Below are 21,336 nucleotides of genomic sequence, written 5' to 3' on the forward strand. Positions count from 1 at the left end.
TGTATCCAGGGAAGTCATTACCGTCTCCCCCTCCACCATGAGCGCATCATCAGTAAACAAAGACTCACTGCTCCTTTTCATCAGATGTACTTGCAAAATATGTTCTCAATTTAGCTATATCAGTGATTTAAAAGCCGGAAAACTGGTGATCTCTTTGGGTTAATCACTCCGAAGTGGCAAAGCTGTATTAGTGCAGCTACAATTATTTCATGCAGTTACTTGGGATGTGGGTGCAAAACATCTTTCATTTCACTTCGACCAACCGACAGGAACATTAGGTGACATCAGCCATCTTTCCAACTTTTAATTAGTTTGACTTTGTATCTGAAGCACATCTTGGGCATTTCGAAGCCCGCCATACAACGTCTTCTCCACAGTTGCTTTTCATGAGACTTGTGGGGCTGCGTTTTCTGGGCCATGGTAGCACAATCTGGAGCTGTAAGAGAAAACCCTCGGGGGCTAATCCGTGGCCGCAGGCCAGTTTCTGCATAAACTGGTCTTATTTTTAAAGTCCATTTTCTCCAGTACACTTTTTTTTGGCCTGCAAAAGACTTCTTCATTTAAAATGAAGAACGTAACACTCTCTCCTTTCAGTTGGTCGTTTGGACACGCGCCAGCGGTGCCCACAACAGCTGTACCACAGTTTAAACATTCAGTCTCTAATGGTTTGGGGAACATTAGGGTTTTTAAGGCTTCAACAGGTCTAGAGTAAATAGCGGTCAATAAAGAGTGGCTCTTCTTTGTATCCCTACGCTCTCAGTGCTCTGCACTAGAATAAAGCATGCTTAGAATATAATCATTGCAAAATTAATATCCGTGAAAGGCTCTTTTTTGAAAAAAAAGAATCATAGAGAAACCTGTTTCGCTAAAAGCAGATTTTGCAAGAGTTCAGCTTGCAGGAGTCTGGTAATGGGCATGGGGAAGTTTGCACGTAACGTCTGTTCGGGACGTGCATGTTCTGGGCTTGTGTTGCTCCCCACGTGTGTGTCTAATGGCTGCTATGCGGGAGGAACACATAAATTACAGCTATTCCTTTCTCTGTCCACTTCTCCCACCCTCCTGTTAATGCTGTACACAAGAAGCAGTTGTGATTATTTTTTTGCCTTCCTTATGGCTTTCCAGCATTGCATGGAGTCAAAAGCCCATGTGTGCTAATAGGTAATATTTAGTGTAGTGTTTTAGACCCAGTTGAGGTAGAAACTACGTTAGCAGCAATGGGCGATAGTCGGCATTGCACTTGTTAGTGATGGAACCCAGTGCCCAGCATAATGTAAGCCACTGAATGTTGGTGGAGCTGTCAAACTGTATGGAGGTCCCTGCTTATTTGTTTCGAGTTTTGTAGATGTGGGTGAGAAAACACAATCCATGTGGGGCTCCTTGTCATGAAGGAAAGTCCCCAGACCTCTCCGCCTCGGTCAGTGTCTGCAGGCGCCTTGGCCCGCGAGGGGTTAAACGGCTCAGTTGGCTGCTGCCCACTTGGACTTCATGTACAGCACTACATGCTACTGTGCAAAAATAGTTTGTAAGTCATTATACTCTCTGTAGGAAGTTGATTAACCCCTTCCGATCCCCTTCTGTGTGTTTTCTATCAGCGTGGGGTGCACCTTGTTCCTGGAAGGGGCTCAGGGCACAGGATGCTGGCACGTCCCGCGCCTCTCAATAAGGAGACGAGAGGGATGATGGAATAGGAGAGGGGGAGACTTTGTCGGAAAAACAATGAAAGTGCCAGCCTTACGAGGCAGTCTGCTGAAAAACAGGATTATAGAAAAGCCCGGCTACTGTGGTGCTTCTCATTAGTGGCACCGCAGGGTTGGCCGGGGCGCGGGGTTTGTGACAGTTGTCACCTTCTTGGCTGCAGCAAAGTGGCGTTAATAGATGTTTCTGTTGTAAATGTTCTGTTGTAAATGTTCTGTTGAAGCACCAGTAGAAGTCTGGCTGAGATATGTTTTATTTTCGGTTCAGTTTTCAAAGTTAGCTGGTTTTCGGAAGGGACAAGAAGTGGTATTAAAAGTTCAGAAGTTACCCAGCTTAGCTAAGAGGTTACTCCTGCACGGCGAACCAGAGCTTTAAAATACCGCTTGCTAATTTTATTTAAGGTCGTTTACTAGGGGTTCAGCTCTTTACTTCCATTGGGAATTTCATAACATTTTCCTACCCATCGGTATCCTATTAAAACTTGGTTGTGTAATCTAAAAGCCTTTCTGCTTCTCTTAGCTAATTCAGAATGCCCTAGATGGCGATTTTGGAATAAATGCATTCAGGCTGCATGGTCTTGATTTTGTTTTCTTATAAATTCAAAACAAAATTTGAAATTAAGTCCTATTGTCAGTTTTGCTTTAAATAATAGTCGCCTAATGACATGATTTAAGAATTTTTATCTGGTGCCACAATACTCTTGAGAAAGGCTGTGCCTATAATTGTAGTTAAAATGTCAGTGAAGTCTCCAGCCTGTTACCATACACATTTAATACTTTTATATATCTATATATATAGATATATATAGATATATGTTGAGTTAGAGAGGGTATATCGCTGGAATCAGTAAAAATATACGTGTGGGTCGGGTCGTGTTGGACGGGTCTTGTTCTTGCTGTGTGATCTCTCCATTGTAATAAATTGCGATTGCAGGACTGAGTGGGTGTGATTTGAGGTCTCCTAGAGCCCTTAACAGAAGCAGCGAGGTTCAAAGTGGACAAAAAATAAAGTGTTATTAGTAAAGGAAACAGTATAGGGGTACAAATGAAGAACAGTCTTTGGGTGAGTGGAAAAACACATTTCTCAGGAAAGCAGAAGGTTCGTTTGATTTAGATAACTTTGCAATAGATTACGTTTGCTCAGATTAAAGTCCAGGTAGAGGCAGCTTGCTCCTGTGCTGTCCGCAGCGATACGCTGCAATTCAGGTTCCGGCGTGCGCACATCTGGTTTGTTAAGATAGCGGCAATGAAATCCAGGTGTGCGTTTATCCCTCAGATTCAGTGGCTGTCCACAATAATGGGAAAAATGCAACTGAAGGCCTAATCAAATAGGATTGCTGCTGGGTCTGGACAGCCGGTAGGAGCATCAGATTTGAGTCGTTCTCTCTCCTGTTTGTCTTTTGGATTTTAGCTCTTTGCTAATCCTCATACCTTTTTACATGTGCTTTATTGACTGCATTACCTGTTGCGAATTCTGCTGCCAGGAACGCAGGCTGGATCCTGTGTGGAATGGATCTGTCACGTCAGCTCCTCGGGCAGGTTGATGACATTCGTGTTGTGACATAGATTAAGCTCATGGTCTTTTTAAATGTCCGTTGTCCAGGCTGGTGTATAACCTGAGCCTTGAGGGGTTTTTTGCTCTTGTTTTTTTGTTTTGTTTTGTTTTTCCCATCAGCTACTGCAGCTGAGTTCCTTTTCTTCAGTTCCAAAGGCTTCTGAATCTAATCTTAGCTCACAATCTTCTTCTTTTGAAACAGCAATTTCCACGTAAAGGATGCTTTTATTCTAGCTTACATATGTATGTTGTATTACCTGCCTTGTGGAACTGCTGCTGGGAATCTCAGGTGCTTTTTATTTTCCGTTGACATTTTAAAGTGATGGGGGAACCGTAGCTTTGCCTTGCAGCACTTGAGGTAACACATTTGACATCTTGACTGAGACATTCAGCAAGCTGGATTTTTAATGTCTGAACTGCATTTGGGTGTCATGGAGAAAGCATCGTCGTATTTGCTTACTATGTATATAGGAACCTTTTTTATTGTTCTTTAATATTATTATTAAAGCTCGTGGGAAGCAGAGGGGTAGTAAGAATTTTGTGGTGAACACTTCATGGTTTTTTTTCCTGGTGATGCTGTGTTGTTGTGAAAAAACGAGTTTATAATCTGCTTACTGCTCAGTTGTTTGGCCAGCGGTGGTATCTCTAGAATGGGCTGTAGTAATCCCAAATCCACGGTAGATGTTTCTTTCACCAGTTTACAAGGAATAATCCTCTTAATTTCCTTGAATAGCAGCTGGTATTGCTACAACCTGTGCCTAAACCCAAGAACAGCTTATTCAGAAAGCTGCCTGGCCCTGTGAGCGGGGAGGAATTTTCTCCCAGCGGGGGCGAACTTTGACAAGTACCACACTGACTTCTCCTTTCTCTCTTCTAGATGCAGCAGCTGTTCTATGAAAATTACGAGCAGAACAAAAAAGGCTATATCCGAGACCTGAGGAACAGCAAAATCCACAGAGCGATAACGCTGCACCCCAACAAGAACCCCCCGTACCAGTACAGGCTGCACAGCTACATGTTGAGCCGCAAGATCGCCGAGCTGCGCCACCGCACCGTGCAGCTGCACCGGGAAATCGTCCTGATGAGCAAATACAGCAACACCGAAATCCGCAAGGATGACCTGCAGCTGGGGATGCCGCCCTCCTTCATGCGGTTCCAGCCCCGCCACCGGGAAGAAATCCTGGAATGGGAGTTTCTTACGGGGAAGTATTTGTATTCGGGTGCTGACGGGCAGCCCCCTCGCAGAGGAATGGACTCGTCTCAGCGCGAAGCGTTGGATGACATCGTTATGCAGGTCATGGAAATGATCAACGCCAACGCTAAGACCCGGGGCAGAATCATCGATTTCAAGGAAATCCAGTATGGCTATCGCCGAGTAAATCCCATGTATGGAGCAGAGTACGTTCTCGACTTGTTGCTTCTGTACAAAAAGCATAAGGGGAAGAAGATGACCGTCCCCGTCAGGAGACACGCGTACTTGCAGCAGACGTTCAGCAAGATCCAGTTTCTGGAGCACGAAGAGATGGACGCCAAAGAGCTGGCCAGCAAAATCAACCACGACTCCGGATCCTTGTCGTTCCTCTCCAACTCGCTGAAGATGTTCGTTCCCTTCCAGCTCAGCCGATCGAAAGTAGAGAGGAAGGAACTCAAAGACAAGAAGATCAACATCCTGATTCCTCTCTCGGGACGTTTCGACATGTTTGCGAGATTCATGGGGAATTTTGAAAAGACGTGCCTCATTCCAAACCAGAACGTCAAGCTGGTTGTCCTGCTTTTCGATTCCAACTCCAACCCCGACAAAGCGAAGCAGATCGATCTGATGAGAGATTACCGCTCCAAGTATCCCAAGGCTGACATGCAGGTCCTGCCGGTGTCGGGCGAGTTCTCCAGGGCCCTGGCTCTGGAAGTCGGATCTTCTCAGTTCCAGAACGAGTCTTTACTTTTCTTCTGTGATGTTGACTTGGTGTTTACCACAGAGTTCCTCCAGCGGTGTAGAGCCAATACAGTTTTGGGTCAACAAGTGTATTTTCCCATCATTTTTAGCCAGTATGATCCAAAGATTGTTTATAGTGGAAAAGTTCCTAGTGACAATCATTTTGCCTTCACCCAGAAAACAGGTTTCTGGAGGAACTATGGCTTTGGCATTACCTGTATTTACAAAGGTGATCTTCTTCGAGCCGGTGGCTTTGATGTCTCCATCCAAGGCTGGGGCCTTGAAGACGTAGACCTATTTAACAAAGTCATTCAAGCTGGCTTAAAAACTTTCCGAAGCCAAGAAATTGGAGTGGTCCACGTGCATCACCCTGTTTTTTGTGACCCTAATCTTGATCCAAAACAATACAAAATGTGCTTGGGGTCCAAAGCTTCAACTTATGGGTCCACACAGCAGCTGGCTGAAATATGGTTTGAAAAAAACGACCCCAATTTTGGGAAAAGCAGCAATACTAGTGGCTCGGTGAGGACAGCCTAATGTCCAGCTATGCTGGAAAAGACTTTTTTTTTAATTATCTAATTTATTTTTGGGAAAATGTTTTTTGATAATTCACTTTTGAAAGACCACACAGGATATATTTTAGAAATCATCGTTGTTTTCTTACAAAGCGCTCGTTTTGCGAAGAACAAGGCCGTTGGTTTTTTGTTGTTGTTGTGGTGGTTTTGATTTTGAACAAAACTGTGATCAATATTTGCCTTCAAACAAAAGATTTGTTTTAGAGTTATCTGACCAATCAGCAGAAGTCTGACTTGAATTAGACTTCCCTTATGAACAAAAGATTGTTTCCCACCCTTTCCATTGCTGTCTTCAGTGCTGGGATTCTGTAAACCGGGACCGCGTGTGACGCCGAGTGACAAGCGCTGCACTCGATGTTTCGTTGGGACTCCTGCCCTGCAGAGATTCCGCTCCTTTTGTTGCGAATAGCTGGGAATTTCTAAATTGCGTTAGAACAAGATGAATGGCGGTGGCGGTGAGAAGGGTGTTAATGGCAGGAGGGCTGCTCTTTGGGTTTGTTTTTGCAAATGGTTGATAACTTCAGTTTAAAACCACGCTTCCCCTGAGCAGGGCCAGGTGACCCCGAGGGAGGGAGGAGAGTAAAGCACAACCCGCTGTCCCAGTAGTCCTGCTAGAAATTTTTGTCTTTTATATTTGGTCCATATATGGACGTAATATTTTAAGAATCCATGGTGGGTTCTGTGTATTATCCTCAACCGCTGCCCTGTCTAGAGCCGGGACGACGCGATCCAGAAACACTGAAGCGTGAGGAGGGAGGGGATGGGGACGGGAAACGCGAATTTTGCAGCAAAGCGACGGTTCGAACAATTAGAGACCCCTGATGAGAACTTTGATGGATCTTCTGTGCCGAGTGTTGTCACCTGATGGCATCGCTTTCCTTCAGTCAGTTACCTGATGTTAATGGGAACAATTATTACATTTGATTGCTAGTTTTGTTTTGGGATTACTTTTTTTTCTGTATCTGATAGACCGTTAATTTATTTAATATCCATTGGTTTAGGTTCTTGACCTTTCCTTGAATATCTGTTAGTCATTTTAATATTTTATATATATATATATATATATGTGTGTGTGTAAATATATATATATAAGGAATGTATTGCATCTTCTCACTGATAAGGTAGTGTACATCATACTTGTAGTAAATGATCTCCAAAGATTACTTTCTAAAATATTTTTTCATGGATCTTTTTCCCCAAACTTCTTTGACATTTTTGGAATGACTTCAGTAAAGCTTAGGAATTTTTTTTGGTATCCTGAGAGGAACTGGGGATGGGGAGGCCGAACACAAGGAACGTGTGATCCCTGCGGATTAACACCTAGCAAGGTAAGAGCAAACATACTAAATAAAGTGCCTTAAAGCCAGAAAGGGAACCCTCTACACCGAGACTTGGACAGTGGACATTGTCATCGATGCAGATCATCTGTTGGGACCGACCTACCTGTAAATATCTCGCTCAGCAGAAACGAAGACAAACCAGCGAACAATCTATTTTTCTATCGTATCCTCCAGCACCATTTCGTCTCATTGCTCTCAGCTCCTCTTCGCCTGCTCTTTGGGAAGCGGCGACAGGTGAAGGAGCAGAGAACTAAACCGATGCTGAGGTTGTTACCATGTTTGAAGGGATCTTATGGAGTAATTGCTATTCCAGTAGAAGAAATAACCATGTTTACACATGTACGGAATATGAACTGCAACTAGCGTAGTTATAATGTTCATCGTTTTTTGGTGACAGTCCCAAGGATGTAGGTACTTGGATGGATTCAGTGCATGGAAAATCTTTTATTTTATTTTCTTTTTTTTTTTTTTATTTTCTTTTTTTTTTTTAAGACTTGCTTCTAAGATGCAATAAAGAAGTTTTTATTTGCAATGGGAGCTCCTGGTGTCGTCTGCGTCAGTCCGGCCCCTTCCTTCCAGCGCACGCACAGCCGTCAAAGGAGAGGTGGGGGGGGCAAGTCCAGGTAAAAGCTGCAGAAAAGGTCTTGAAGCATATGAACCCTGAAAAACTGTACCATAAAATGGGGGGAAAAAGCCCTGTACTTATTCTGTATTTATTAACAATTATTATTACATAGGACTTTTTTAGCCCACAACAGCCAGTAAAAGCAGAATCACCTGGAGCTGAGGCTGCGCTTGGCTCGTTGTTCATGAACGTTCATCAGCTGCTGGAGTTAAATTGCACATGAAACATCAGGGAGAGGCACCGGGATTGGGGAAACTGCATTTGTTGCCCCTGTTTTCTGCATTTCCCTCCCAGGGGCGTGTCTGCTCAAGGGTCAGCAACGGTGAAAAGGAGCAAAGGGCTGAGGAAAGGGCAGGTCTTTCAGTCACCCTTGTGCTCAGTGCAGCTACTTACAAGTTAAAGATTTATATGGAAGTTTGCAGAGTCACAGCCCATGGAAGGATTTCAAGTTTTGGTCCTTTAGGCTCAGTGGGGTTTTATTGCCCTAAAAGAAAAGGCTCCACGCAGCTTCCCTGGCCTGGGCTGGACGGTTCCTTCCAGCAACATCAGCAAGAGTGTCCCGCTGCCCCCAGAGCCGCTTAGGCTGAGGTTTTGTTTAAGTCTTAACTTTACATTGCAAATTATTAGCCCAAGATGTTTTGCATGAATACTTGCTAAAAATACTCCTCTTGGTCAAGCAAGCTCATTTCAGAGGTGGTTTTTTTGGAAAGAAAACACTTTGATGGCACTGAAAACACGGAGCAGGTTGGTGCCTCTCCAGGGCAGATGCCTCCAGGTCCCCCCACATTCCTCCTCTGCTTTGGGACGTGGTTCCTGGGCTGGGGGGACGTTGCGCACGTTAAGGCCGATTTTAAACAAACGGGTTTGTACCCTGGTCCGCACTCTCTCAACATGAGTTATTGCACTGACTGGAGCAAATTCAGGGGTTTCTGCTGCCAACTGGAGCTCAAAACCGTCTGGTCTGTGGGGCACGGGCAAGGCTTGGAGGAATACTCACCTCCCCAGCCAAGGCACACTGAGCTGCCGTGCAGCCGCATCCCGCGGGGTTTCCTTCCCCGACCCTTTTACGGGATTTCACCTGGTGGCTGCTGCCAGAAGTGCTTTTATTCCTCACGTCCAAACCGCTGCCGGTGCTTTCCCAGGTGCAAGAAATGCGTCCGTCTCCTTTCCAAGCTCCAAAACCCATCTCCCAGCTCTGCTCCTGCCCAGGAATCTCTACCACCTTTTAAATCACGTTTATGAACAGAGTGAAAAAAACTGAATTAACATCAAAAAAATAACAGACCGAATACTGGGATGGCTGTATTTACTTTCACACTTTAATTCAATAAAAAACCTCAACTTTAATTGTCCTGAATCGGCTCCAACATTTCCACTGGGCTCAAGTATCTTGGACATTGGGGTCCCCCCGTGGGGCAGGGAGGATTTGCCCGGGTCCTGCTGCGCCTCTTGCCGACCATTTTACAAAAGGAAGGCAAAACCCACCAAACACCTTTGTGCTTTATTGACTTTTAACAAGAGGGCTCATGCAAAGGGCACAGTTTAAAATAATTGGGCCATAAAACAAACTTCCAAAGCAAACGCACTGCGATACGGGGCCGATAAGGGTGGTTTGCTTTTGGAGCAGCCACCTCCACCTGCCCACGGTAAACCAGGGCCCAGGCCACGGTGCCGGTAAAGCCACCAACGCCAGACAGTGCTGCACGTCCCACCACCACGGGCCCAGGGTGAGCAAGGACAGACGGGCAGCCCAAAATAGCCACAATATTTCCTGTCCTTTTAAAGTTGGCTTAAAGAAAATTAATTTCCTCTGTCCAGTCAGCAGCAGAATACAAAGCAGCCAGCGCTGCCTCTTTCCTCATGTCCCTTAAAATAAAAAAATCTAAAAAAATATATATGTGTATATATATATCTCACCTTATTTTTCTTCCTTACTCTGAAGCCAAGAGCCCTCTGTGCAGCAGGGGATGGAGGAGCATCCAGCTCATGTGTAAATAAAAGCCCACTTACCCCCATACTCATCACTGGGGCACAAGAGCTGGGTTTAGTGCTGATGTATTAAATTTTGTTATTTTTCTTCTGCGTGCTGAAAAGAAGGGTAAAAAAAAAAAAGAAAAAAGAGTTATCCAGCTTTTGGAAAAATAAAGCTGAAAAACGGCATTTTTTAAGCCCCAAAAGCCACCAGGGGTGCAGCATAAGGCTCCCTGCCCACAGGAGGGGACAAGCTGGGGGGGTTGGGCTCTGACCCTCATGGCTCAATTAATCCCGGTGGCAAGTAATTAATGGCCCCAGCCCCCACCTCCATCCTGCTGCGGGTTCGGGAGGGTTAATCTCATCTTGGAGCATCCGCTTCCCTCCCAGCGCCGAACCCTTCCCATGCGCTCCCGCTGCTCTGAGACAGGCTGGGGGAAACCTGATGTTGACAAAATAAAACGAGCTGTTTTCTGCAGGAGTAACCCCCCATCCAGGGCCCTGCTCAGGCTTATTTTTAGAAGCCGAAATAAAATAGTGAGGACTGCGATAGGCGCAGCCATCCCGGGCCAAGTGCCGTAACGGGGACCTGAAGCAGCAGCGCCTGGGGCTCAGGCAGAACAGGTGCAGCTGGTGGGAGAGCTGGGAACGAGCATTAAATTCTCACTTAAACTAATTGAACTGGTGGGTTCTTCGGGATTTTGGTTTTAATTTCTCTTTATTTTTGGCCCTGGGGACTAGAATCCCGAGACGTGTGCGGCTTACCTGTGCTGACGAGGTCTGGGGTTTGCCGAAGGGAGGGGTTTTGTCCTGATTCCAGAGTAGCAGCTTCAGGCTCTCCATCGCTCTTGGGAACCGACCCCCTGCTCCCAGGAAGCTTTGGGACACAATCCCCACCCCTGCAGCAGGGACCTCTCAGGCCACCACGCGGTGACATTTGCTTTTCCACCATCCCTCTTCCCCAAACGTCCTGAGGTGGCTCGCGAGGGTGAAAAGGAACGGCCATGGCATTTCCAGAGAGCGTTTTCTCAGAGAAAACCTGCAGAGCTGGATGGACGGATGAGCCGGTTTACAGCCCCTGTTGGAGCTTTGAGGATGGGTCACGAAAGAGAATGTGCGTGTAAAAGGGGTCTGGCACCCCGAGAAGGTGACTGAGGTGACTGAACCCCAGCTCAGATGACGGGGTGTGCAGGTGGGTGACAGGGGCAGGGAAATGAAATGCAGTTAATTGGCCCTGCCATGGATGCAGCAATTTCACAGCTGAGCTCGAGTCAGAAGGTGAGCCCAGGAAAGGTGCATGTAAACCCCATTCCAGCTACGCTTATCACAAGGACACACATTTTAAATCAGATGCCACAAACCCCAAACACCCTGGAGCTGACGCAGGTTATGGGCCACCCATAAAAAGTGCCACCAAGGCAGTGTCGTTGTGGGGAGGAAATACGTTTATTTTAAGATACACTCTATTTCTGCAGAAGGGTATTTTAGCAGCCTGCAACAGAAATGTGAACCAGAGGGATAACCTGCCCGTTCGGCCTTGGCCAGCCTTGCCGATGCTCACACAAGTTTCCTGGGAAAAAAAAGTCCAAAATGCAAACTGTTCAAACTGTACACCATTCACAGGGTGCTTCGCCAGGCTCACTTTTTACACTGCTGTACGTGCTTGGGATAACTAAGTGCAATTGTATTCAGAGCCAATACATCATCCCAGGCCACTAATGAAGATAAAATAAAAGCTGTGGTGAGCGGAAGCTGCACAGATAACACAGGCAAATTAAGCTTATTGTGTTCCCGATACTACGGAGTGTATTTACCAAGAGGATAGGAGCAAAGACAGCTCGTGAGCCTTCCTGGTCACAGGACTCCTTTCTCTTACACCAGGATGTATCTGTCAAACCCAGTAGTTCTGCTTTGTATCATCAGCTCCATTTTACAATTGACTTTGCAAGAGTGCAATTAAACAGCTCACTCTCTGCCCCAGACCATGCAGGATCACTGGCAGGTTATTTTGGGCTGTCTCACAGTAACACCCTCCCACAAGAGCTATAGGAACCAGAAACGCAGTGGCCAGCCAAAGCTTATTGCTGGTTCTCACACCTGGATGTCTCTACGCAGCAGTTACAACAGGGGCTACACCTGGAGTAGCCTCTAACAAGCCTGTAGGGCTGTGCAGAGCAGCCCCAGCAGATGCGTTTTGGGGGTGAATTACCCCCCAGTGACACCCACCACCAGCCAGCAGACAGTGGGGACTGTCACCTGCTCAGGCACGAGGTGACCAGAGCTCTCCTGGCTGACAAGATGCACTATAGAAGCAGTAGCAGCAGCCAGAACATGCTGACGGTGAGGAAGGAACTTAAAATGGGGAAGAAGAAATTGGAAGTCATAGAACTGTAGAATATTTTGGGTTGGAGGGACCTTCCCAGCTCCCCCAGTGCCACCCCTGCCATGAGCAGGGACATCTTCACCAGCTCAGGTTGCTCAGAGCCCCGTTCAGCCTGGCCTGGGATGTCTCCAGGGATGGGGCATCCACCACCTCTGGGCAACCTGGGTCTCACCACCCTCATTATAAAAAATGTCTTCCTCTCATCTCATTTGAAATAGAGGCACGAGCAGAACTGCAGCCACCTCCACCTTCTGCTCTCAACTCCTGCAGGGGAGCGCGTGGCAGAGCAAGAGAGCAGCGGGGTGGCCCAGCTCCCCAGCTCATCCTGCAGCTGCCGAGCTCGTCCCTGCTCTGCTCACACCCATCTCTTCAGTACCCAAAAGGCTCCAGTCCCAGGAACCCGCAGGGGCCATTAGCAGCAAACCAGACAAAGGTTCTGCCCACACTCCCCTCATCCCTTCCCTCTCCAGGGCCATGTCTCCAAGTCCAGCCATGCTCAGAACAAGACGCATCCATCTTTTGGTCCAGCCGCAGTTCCCAGCACCACAAGCACTACCTTCTTTTGCGCATGCAGGTTTCAAGCCTTCCCAGCTCTTCGTAGGCCTGGTAGAAAACATCAAAGTCTCTGGCGCTCCAGCCCCTCCAGACAGCCAGGCACCACTCTGTGTCTTCATTCTGAAAGCAGCACACAACCGTGTCCTTCGCTATGAGAGCAGCATCCACCAGCGTCCTGGGGAAGGGAGAAAGAGCAGAGACGGGCATTACAGCGGAGAGCAGCTCTGCTAACGCCACACGCCGCTGCTCACTGGGCGCACACCACTGCTCACCCGGCACCCACCGGCTCACAAGCTTTCCTTTCCAGCTACTGAAGCTCTTTTTATAAGCCACAAATCCTCGAGGAAGGAGAACATAACAAAAATGATGTCACTGCAAAAACAAGCGGCTCAGTGACATGTGAGAAGATTTTTAAAGGGATTCAGGTGTGTAAACATGCAGGTGGGTGCTTAACTCTGCCCTGACATTTTGAGGCTGCTGTTAAGCTCCCAATTTCCTAAATCCACAGACTCTTTTGCCTGCTGCTGACCAGCTGCTCTTTATCCTGCTGGTAAAAGACGGCGTGTGAAAGTCCATCGTGCCTGGACCAGCCAGGCAGCAAAGCAGGGCAAGTCCGAGGTGGTCACGTCACCTTGCCTTAATGCCACACTTAATCTGGGTAAAGCAAAAATCAACCTAAGAGTACCTGTGAGCAATACAGAGAACACTGCACTCCCAACCAAGTGATAAAGACACGCAGTTAGCAAGTAGAGGCCATGGCAGGAGCACTTTGATCTCCTGTTGCGTTTGCCCAGTGGTAATAAATGATCATTTATAATCCTTAGCGCTGCTTAACCTCCATTTGTTCCGACATAAATAGTACAATCCCAGACTGGTATTTAAGTGATCAGCAGCAACGCTCCCATCTCTCTAGCAGCTATTTATTCACTTGGACTCTGGTTCACTGTATGAAACATTTTAAATTAACGTATATAACTGCTCTCCCCTGTGCTCCAGGAGCCTTCCCCTGGCCCGTTGCTGCCGGCAGCACAAAGGTGTCATTTAGAGCCAGAACGTCAACCTGACAGACATGAATGCAGCCACAGACAAGCACCGTGCTGCATAAATACAGCTCTTGTTCTGAACACGGGGCCCGAGCCTGCCAAGCTCCATCGACCCTCTGCCAGGTGCCCTCAGAGCAGCGGGAAGCAGCACCATGCAGGATCACACCAATGTTTATCACGTTGTGCAGGACGGTTCTGTCTGTCTCGTTACGGGGTGCTTGGTCTCTCTGGCTTTTAGAGGCCGGGCCGTGGTGGTGGTGCCTTCCCTTCACCATTTCTCATGCTACAAGAACATGCATGTGGCTTAATGCATAACCAGCAACGTCTCCTCCAGCTGGGAGCTTCTCAGATGCTGCTGGATGCTGAGGGGAAGCTCCCAAGAGCCCCCAGACCCACCCTCTGCACCCCTGTCCCCTTGTGTCTTCCCAGACTGGTGTGACAGGCGCTGCCCAGTCAGCCTCACCCGTAGGGAGCCAGTTCCCTGGCCTTGAGCACTGCGATCACCCTGCCCCGCTGCATGCCTGATTCCTTCTCCAGGCCAATCACGATGATGTCCCCTCCTCTCCTGGAAGAGAAATGAGGGAGATGTCACATGTACTCAGGTGCTACATGACCTTCTGCAGGGACGGGGGCACTGCCATGCCACCACGGGACATTCTGCGTTCCCTGTGACAGGCAAAATCAGATTGCCAGTGGTTTCCATCAGCTCAAAAGGAGACAATGGGATTTGCCAGGGTTGTGTCTGAGCGAGGATGCTACCCGTTGTTCTTTGTTCAGCAGCTTGGGAAACAGCTTTGAGTCTTCTCACCCGCATTTCTCTTTTTGTCCTGCAAGACCTGAGATGTGGCCATTCTGCCCAACACTAGATATTGTTAAGAGGGAGTAGAAAAATTGACATACCCTTGTACTGGGAACAAAATTTCTTAATGACAACTTGACTTTCTGGGCAGGTGAATCACACTGAGTCATCCTGCATGCCAAGCTCCTGAGTGAGCCTGAGCTGATTTCGCAAGAGAGATTTTTGACACAGTTGTTTTGATAAGTTACCCACTCACCTGGGGATCCATATGAGGTCTTTCACTGGAAGAATCTTGACAGCTTGGAGATGCTGCACATTGTCGCCTGCAGGCACAGCATCGTGATCCAGGGAAGGCTTCAGCTCATGAAATTTGTCAGACTCCTCAAAATCCGTGGAAAGCAGTGCGCTGGAAGAGCTCGTGGGTGAGCTCGGTAGGCTGGAGGGGCAGCGGGTTATCCTGTTAGGAGGCGAGGAGGAGCAGGAAGACACAGAGCAATAATCTGTGAGCGAGTCCTGGTGGTTTAGTATCTGGGTGCCGACCTCCGGGCTGTAGATGATGCTCATGTCTGCCAGCGGGTTACTCTCCATCGCCTTGTGCTTTATAGGTGCCGTGGCCGGGATGGCGGCTGAAGGCGGCTGGATGGTAAACATGTCTCGGAGGGGGCTGCAGTCCCCGCAGAAGTAGCGGGCGCAGAGCTGGTAGGTGGTAACGTGATACATCACCAAGAAGTTGCTCTTATCGTCCAGACACCACACCACCTCCTCCCCGTGGCACTCAGAGTTGCAGGCGATGGATGTGATCACCGAGGGGGGGCTGAAGGGCTCCAGCCTCCTGCTGATCTCCATGCTGGCGCAGTCGATGATGAGGATGCCAGGGCCGTTGCTGTACCAGACCTCCGCGCCGCTGTTGGTGATCTCCATGGCCTTCACCGGGTAGGGGTTCTGCCGGGGGTCGTCGTCAGAAATGTTGAATTTGGACCTGTTTGCCGTGTGGGAGCACAGGTAGGAGCAGCTGTCCCCTGGGATGCCCTGGGACACCGAAAACACTGCTACAAGTCCATCTGACAAGCCAGCCAGCACCACATATGAGTTCTGCAAAATAAGAGAGCAGATTTGCTATCCAGATTTTTTACTTCTCTGTAATACAAGACCTTTCAATCCCAGAGGCTTTGGCTGCCTCTCACAATCCTGCAAATACGCGAGTAACTTACCCCAAATGGCTCAGTGATAACAGCAATATAAAAATAAGTCATTACAGAGAAGCTGCTGCAGGGCCATGCTCCTCTCACCCAGCATTACCTCTCTCTTCATTGGCAAGGGAGGACAGATGGACCTGGCAGCCTGCCCCAAAGGTTAACAAATTCAAGCTGGAGTACGTTCTGAGACAGCCATCGTGTTCCTAGGAATCCAGCTGTAGAAACGCGGCTCATTTCCAAGAAGGAGTAAAAGCTATTGCTATCGGCGTAGGTAGGGGAGGAGTGGAAGAAATCAGTAAAAATGCAAAGAGAGGGAGACAATCCCCTTGCAAAACAAGAGCACAAAGCGATCACTCTGCATCTGAGATCTGCTGCTTTGACAGCACCACTCCTCCCAGGGCCGTTCTCTGGGTCTGGGGTCCCCGGCAGCTCAGAGATGTCCCAGCAAGGGCACAGAAGCAGTAGCAGCTCAGCAAAGCAGCTGCCAAGTGCCAAGAAGAATTCTGCAGGTAGTTAAAAGTCCACTCCCAAATGCACAGATGTGTTGGCTGCAGGAGCCACAGCCAGACCGAGCTCTGGTGCTGCGCTCTGCGACACTGATGCGACGGACACAGTCACGTCCCATGGACGGGAGCTGGCGAGGCAACAGCTCACTGGTTCTCCAGCCCCTCCAGCTCATCACAGCGATGCAAAATGCTGTTCAACAGACTGGGAAATGGATCTCTGGGGAACAAAACTCCTCGTGACCTTCGGTCTGTACCAGAAACTCCCTCATCTGTGAAGCAGATAAAACAATACCTACCTCAAAGGCCTTTCTATTTCCTCCCCATGGAGCAATAAATTCTAAAAAAAAAAGACCCTTTGCCCAGGGCGTTTTTGCTGTTGTTACAATCTGGCCAGACTAAAGCAAAGCAAAGTGAACAAACCCAGACAGCTGAGCTGACACTGGATGCCAGCGACGCTGCCACCTCTGCAAGATGGGACAGGGACTCAGCGTCACCCCTTGCTGCTCACAAATTAAGGAAAAGCCCAAGCCCTTCCAGGGATCTTGGTTGTGCCAGCCCTGGAAGCAGCTCCCAGGATGCTTAGACCTGTAGAGGCTAAAATCAGTATTTTCAATTGCTCACAGGTATCAAGGAGCAGATATTGCAGGGGTATTACTTTAATTGATAGCACTGTTAGCAAGGTTCATTAAGAGTCTCGGACAAAAAGACACTCTCTGTATACAAAGTATGTTAAAACCACGAGTGTGCTGAGCCCGTATGACTAATCCAAATCATGGCAGAATTTTACTGTAATGGGAAAAACCAGGGAAGCAAGTGGAAAGTTGTGAAATGGGATTTGGACTTTGACTCAGTCGAGTCCCAATTCTCTAAGCACTTAATTAAAAGAAACCCAAACGGCCCACAGCGTTCGGTGCCATGTCCCCACTGCCATGTGGATCTGGTGCAAGGGCTCCTGGATCTGGGTTTGCCAGGGAGTTGCATCAATAGGTTGGAACACGGCATAATGCTTTGCACAAGCTGGGCTTTGGGTTGCTTTTTCTTTGGAAAGGAGTACAGTTATTTAAAACAGAACAAAACGAAGCAGAACAGCCCACATTTCTCTGGTGAAAATGGTCCAACTTTTGCAGTCCAAAGGACCCTGCAATAGTATTTCTTACTAAAAACGGAAAAAAGTAAATTGAAATGGAAACATGTGAAATTAAGCATAATGTGGGTATGTTAACCTGAACTGCTCCTAGCATGACACAGGACACTATTAAAATCTTCGGAGATGGCTATAATTTTGTCTCATTTAATTTGAAAATGCTGAATGATCCAAGCATAGTCTTCATACAAAGAATATTTTCGTTTCTTTGATTAGTGTCAGCTACTGCAGAACAAAATCCAGATTCCCTTTGGGTTCCACAGGCCAAATTTCCTTGGCACTGGGCAATCGGCACCGTAACGGGGCAGAACTGCATCCATGATCCCCACCCAGCTTTACCGGTAATACCAAATTCTAGCCTCTCTGGAACAGCACAACGGTGGAAGCAAATCTGGAAGTTATTTTATGCTTTGGGGCACTTATTACTCACCGCCTTGGCTATTGGGACCTGTTTCTGTCCAGCCACTGTTATCTCTCTGTTTAAGAAACAAGGAGTGGGAACTCAAATGTTGAGAAATGTCCTCAACCTGCCTGCCTGAAACAAGGCAGTGACCTGTTTCACACAAGCACAAGGCAAAAGCCACCCACCCCCAGGTGCCACTGACTCACCAGACGTTATTCGGTGCCAGTGCAGCAAGACAAAAGTCTCCGAAAATCAGGATATTACAACTGTGACCAAAAGGCAGGCAGGGCAGCAGCCTCCAGAAACCTTAAGTAACTTTCTCAGAATTCATTTTTCAACATTTGGGCTCCACGAAGAGCCAACAAAAACACAAGAGCAACAGAACTGCATTTGAAGTGTCCATCCTGCCAGAAGCCCCGCTGTGCCAGGGAGGAAGGGCTCGGAGCGGGGCCGCAAGGGTGTGCGATGTGCAGGGATGAGCTGGCTCCAGGCGCTCCGTCCTCACAGCTCAGGACAGCGCGAGGTTCGGCTGCCGGGAGCAGGTTAAAACAAAACAAGAATAATTTAAAAATCCATCCCCAACACCACAGCCTGGGTCACCTCCTCCTCTCCTCCCCGCAGGGTCTGGCACCACTGGCAGCGGCAGGCTGCAGCCTTTAAATGCAGCTTTTGTTTGCGCGGGTTCCAGGTTTCTGCGAGAGGCCAGAGGGCTCACACCCATTCAGATTTCTCTCTCCCTCAGCTTATCTGTGTGAGAATGCTGCAAACCAATTCAGAAGGCATCTTGTTTTGCTCTTTTCAAGTTGTTTGCTTATTTGTGTGGGGTTTTTTTCTTTTTCTCAAAGGAAATTTACTTAAAATTTTACTGTTTGCCAAAAACAATGACTGGTGACACAAAGCATGCAACAAAAAAGCTTAAATTGTAGAAGACTTTTCCATGGCGGGTGAATTTTAGATTCTGGGCCCCTCTCTGCTGCTTTTAAATTTCCATGATGCTTCCTTTGGATGAGAAACCGAGTTTTGGAAACTATTTCTTTTGGATCAGTCTTCCCAAGGCAGTCGTAAAGAATTCCCCTTCCCAGCACCGTCCCTTGGCAGTTCTCTGACTGTGAGTTACCTCACATCTCATCAGCTAAAAGCTTTCTTCCCAGGCAAATGCGAGCAATTCTCTCCTCCCCTGGACAATAACGACTGTGTGATAACTCTGATGCAGCTCGCTGTGCCGTACAGTGCGTTTGACAAGTGTAAGCTTTCCACTTAGCTTTGTTGGAGGAACTGGCTGTTTCAAAAAATGGTTTAGTTTCTTGCCAATCTGGTCTGCACATCCCTCCGGCTGCTGCTCTGGCTATTTCATTGCCAAACTCATTCATAGAAAGGAGAGAGGAAAAAGTTAAGTCCAATAAACTAAGGAGCGCGCCGAAGGGATGTGGATTTCTGGAAGGTTGGGTAGGGTCGGGGGAGGAAGGGAGGTGTCTAGACTCAATATTACTATTGTAGGGCCTGGCATTATTTATGACATTTTCTAGGCAAGCCACAAACTGAAAATAGAAACCAGGAGACATAAAGCCACTCGTAACCCCTGAGGAATGGCTTTGCAAGCTGTAGGACAGTGGAAAAGCTGAAAGTGAAAGACTCGTTCGACTGTCCTGGATAAAACCTCAGGCAGCATGAAAAAGAAATTTGCCCTACACATCAGAAATGAAACTGCACAGTGGAGAAATGCTGCAGGTCTGGGAGCCAAAGCAAGACGACAGATGCAGCCTTCCGGCGGGTGAAATTCATCCCTGTGCCAACTTTAGATCTCTGCCCTACTTTAGTCCTGCTTAGACCATGTTTGGAAGTGAAGCAGTGCACCTTACACTAACCATCTGCCTCTGATTCGGTTTGCGGCGATGCCGTGGTCCCAGCAAATGAGCCAGAAACGGACAATAAGGCAGAATGTGGCATCAAACAGCTCCCCTGTTGCTCCGAGAGCTGCTCCATATCGAGCTTTTAGACACATGTCAGTCTGCTGGCGTTTGCAAAACCAACACAGCTACCAATAATGTTGGAACATAATTATATGTTTTTACTTGAGGTGGCTGTAAGCAAACTGGGGGTAATTTAGTCCAAAACCAGTTTTTATACATCTCCCAATACTTGCCCGCAACAGGCAGTCATGTCAAGATTTCTCTTGCCAGGAATTGCATGTTAGCAATTCCAGACCTAGACAAATAGTATATAACTTTTGTTGTTAGCCACATGAGGCACTACTTGGACTGCCTGCATTATTTGAATGTTCTCATTCAAAACACTCTCATTTGATGGTTGGACTTGATGATCTTCAGAGTCTCTTCCAACCAAAATGATTCTATGATTCTAAATCCAAAGAGAAGTGTGGCTCAGCCTAGATAATATTTAAAGCTGATTGTGCACACAAATGACCGCATGCTCGCACACCAGGAAAAAAGTGGGTACCAGAGTTAGGATATGCCCAAGTCCTGTATTAGTGGTTAACAAATCTCTGTTCTAATTATTGTTTCATGTCCCCTCTACTTTGCTTGATCAGCCTAAACCCCTGTCTTCCAGTGATGTGGAAACACAGCTGGAAAACTTCCGCACAGAGGAATTTGATCCATTTTGACTATTTTCCCAGCAGGTTTGGAAGTGTCAGTTTTGTTCCCCTGACTCAGGCTCTTGCCCACACCTCTGTCTCCTGGCAGAGGCACAAAAACCTGGAAACCTTCTCCTCCTGCTGCCAAAATGTTCCTGGGCATTGCAAAGTCCTTCAACACCAGCTAGTGACGAGCTACACAAACTTGGGCAGCAGGTGGCTCAGTCTCAGTAACGTCCCTTTTCCCTGAGGTTCCTCCTCACCTTTTTGACAACAGGCATCACCAGAAAGCAGCTCACAGTAGCTGGAGTGTCCAAACCCTTCTGCGGAGTCTTGAGAGGACACATACCCTGCAACCCATACACAGAAATCTTCTGGTCCTATGAAAGAACACATAAAATTCTGTAAGTTTTAATCTTCCACGCTTTTTCTATTTTCATACCTGAACAAGATCAAATTGGCTCCAAAACCTGTTTTTATTTGTATTTTTCAATATCCAAACCCTGGATTTCTCTTTGTTTTCCCTGCAGAACATTTGCTTTGTCTGCGGGTACCAAGCAGGTTCTGCCTTCCCCAGAATGAGCTGTGGGCAGTAGATGCACTATCCAAAAAGACATGAAAATCACCACTATAGGTGTTTTATCACCACATCTAAAAGTAGCATCTGACAACCCTGACTCTGTTTAAAAAAAAAAATTCTTCCAAAAAATCAAACAAACCTCAGGTGTGTCAGGACAATTGAAATATATTTTATGTTATTTTGCATTAATTTGTCAATTCAAGAAAAGCCAGCGTTACATTTTATGTGGAATTACACCTGCTCTACAACCCGTAAATCTACTGAACTGACACAGAACACTCGCTTTGGAGAACAGCAACGCACTTCATTTTAGCCAAGAAGATGGGATGTAAAATGCTTTAAGATTTCTCTATTGTGATTTTTCTATATTTCTTGTTATGAAAAAATAAGAATATTTGAACTTTACCTCAATTTGGGAACAGAAGTAGTCAAAGTACCTTA

General features: G+C 47.2%; 2 protein-coding genes and 1 long non-coding RNA gene across 3 annotated transcripts in view; 1 reads left to right on the forward strand and 2 right to left on the reverse strand.

Annotated features, from left to right (window-relative positions):
- Positions 1-7,634, forward strand: part of LOC136106916 (chondroitin sulfate synthase 1) — a 72,726-nt gene extending 65,092 nt beyond the window's left edge. Inside the window, exon 3 of the mRNA XM_065847619.2 lies at positions 4,127-7,634. Coding sequence (XP_065703691.1) covers positions 4,127-5,719 — 1,593 coding nt within the window. The 3' untranslated portion in view covers positions 5,720-7,634. The remainder of the gene's footprint in view (positions 1-4,126) is intronic.
- LOC139826810 (uncharacterized) lies at positions 7,601-10,805 on the reverse strand. The gene is made up of 3 exons (XR_011736940.1): positions 10,459-10,805; positions 9,640-9,808; positions 7,601-8,944 (listed from the first exon to the last, which is right to left on the reverse strand). It is a non-coding gene; the product is annotated as an uncharacterized lncRNA (long non-coding RNA).
- A 312-nt stretch (positions 10,806-11,117) lies between these two features.
- On the reverse strand, positions 11,118-20,691 carry LOC139826809 (leucine-rich repeat serine/threonine-protein kinase 1-like). Its single transcript, XM_071803215.1, has 4 exons — positions 20,579-20,691; positions 14,730-15,565; positions 14,138-14,239; positions 11,118-12,806 (listed from the first exon to the last, which is right to left on the reverse strand). Exons 1-4 carry the CDS (start codon positions 20,660-20,662, stop codon positions 12,629-12,631), a joined length of 1,200 nt encoding a protein of 399 aa, XP_071659316.1. The 5' UTR covers positions 20,663-20,691; the 3' UTR covers positions 11,118-12,628.
- Between the last annotated feature and the right edge of the window lie 645 nt (positions 20,692-21,336).

Source organism: Patagioenas fasciata, unplaced genomic scaffold, assembly GCF_037038585.1.
Source record: "Patagioenas fasciata isolate bPatFas1 unplaced genomic scaffold, bPatFas1.hap1 Unplaced_240, whole genome shotgun sequence".
Taxonomy (NCBI): domain Eukaryota; kingdom Metazoa; phylum Chordata; class Aves; order Columbiformes; family Columbidae; genus Patagioenas; species Patagioenas fasciata.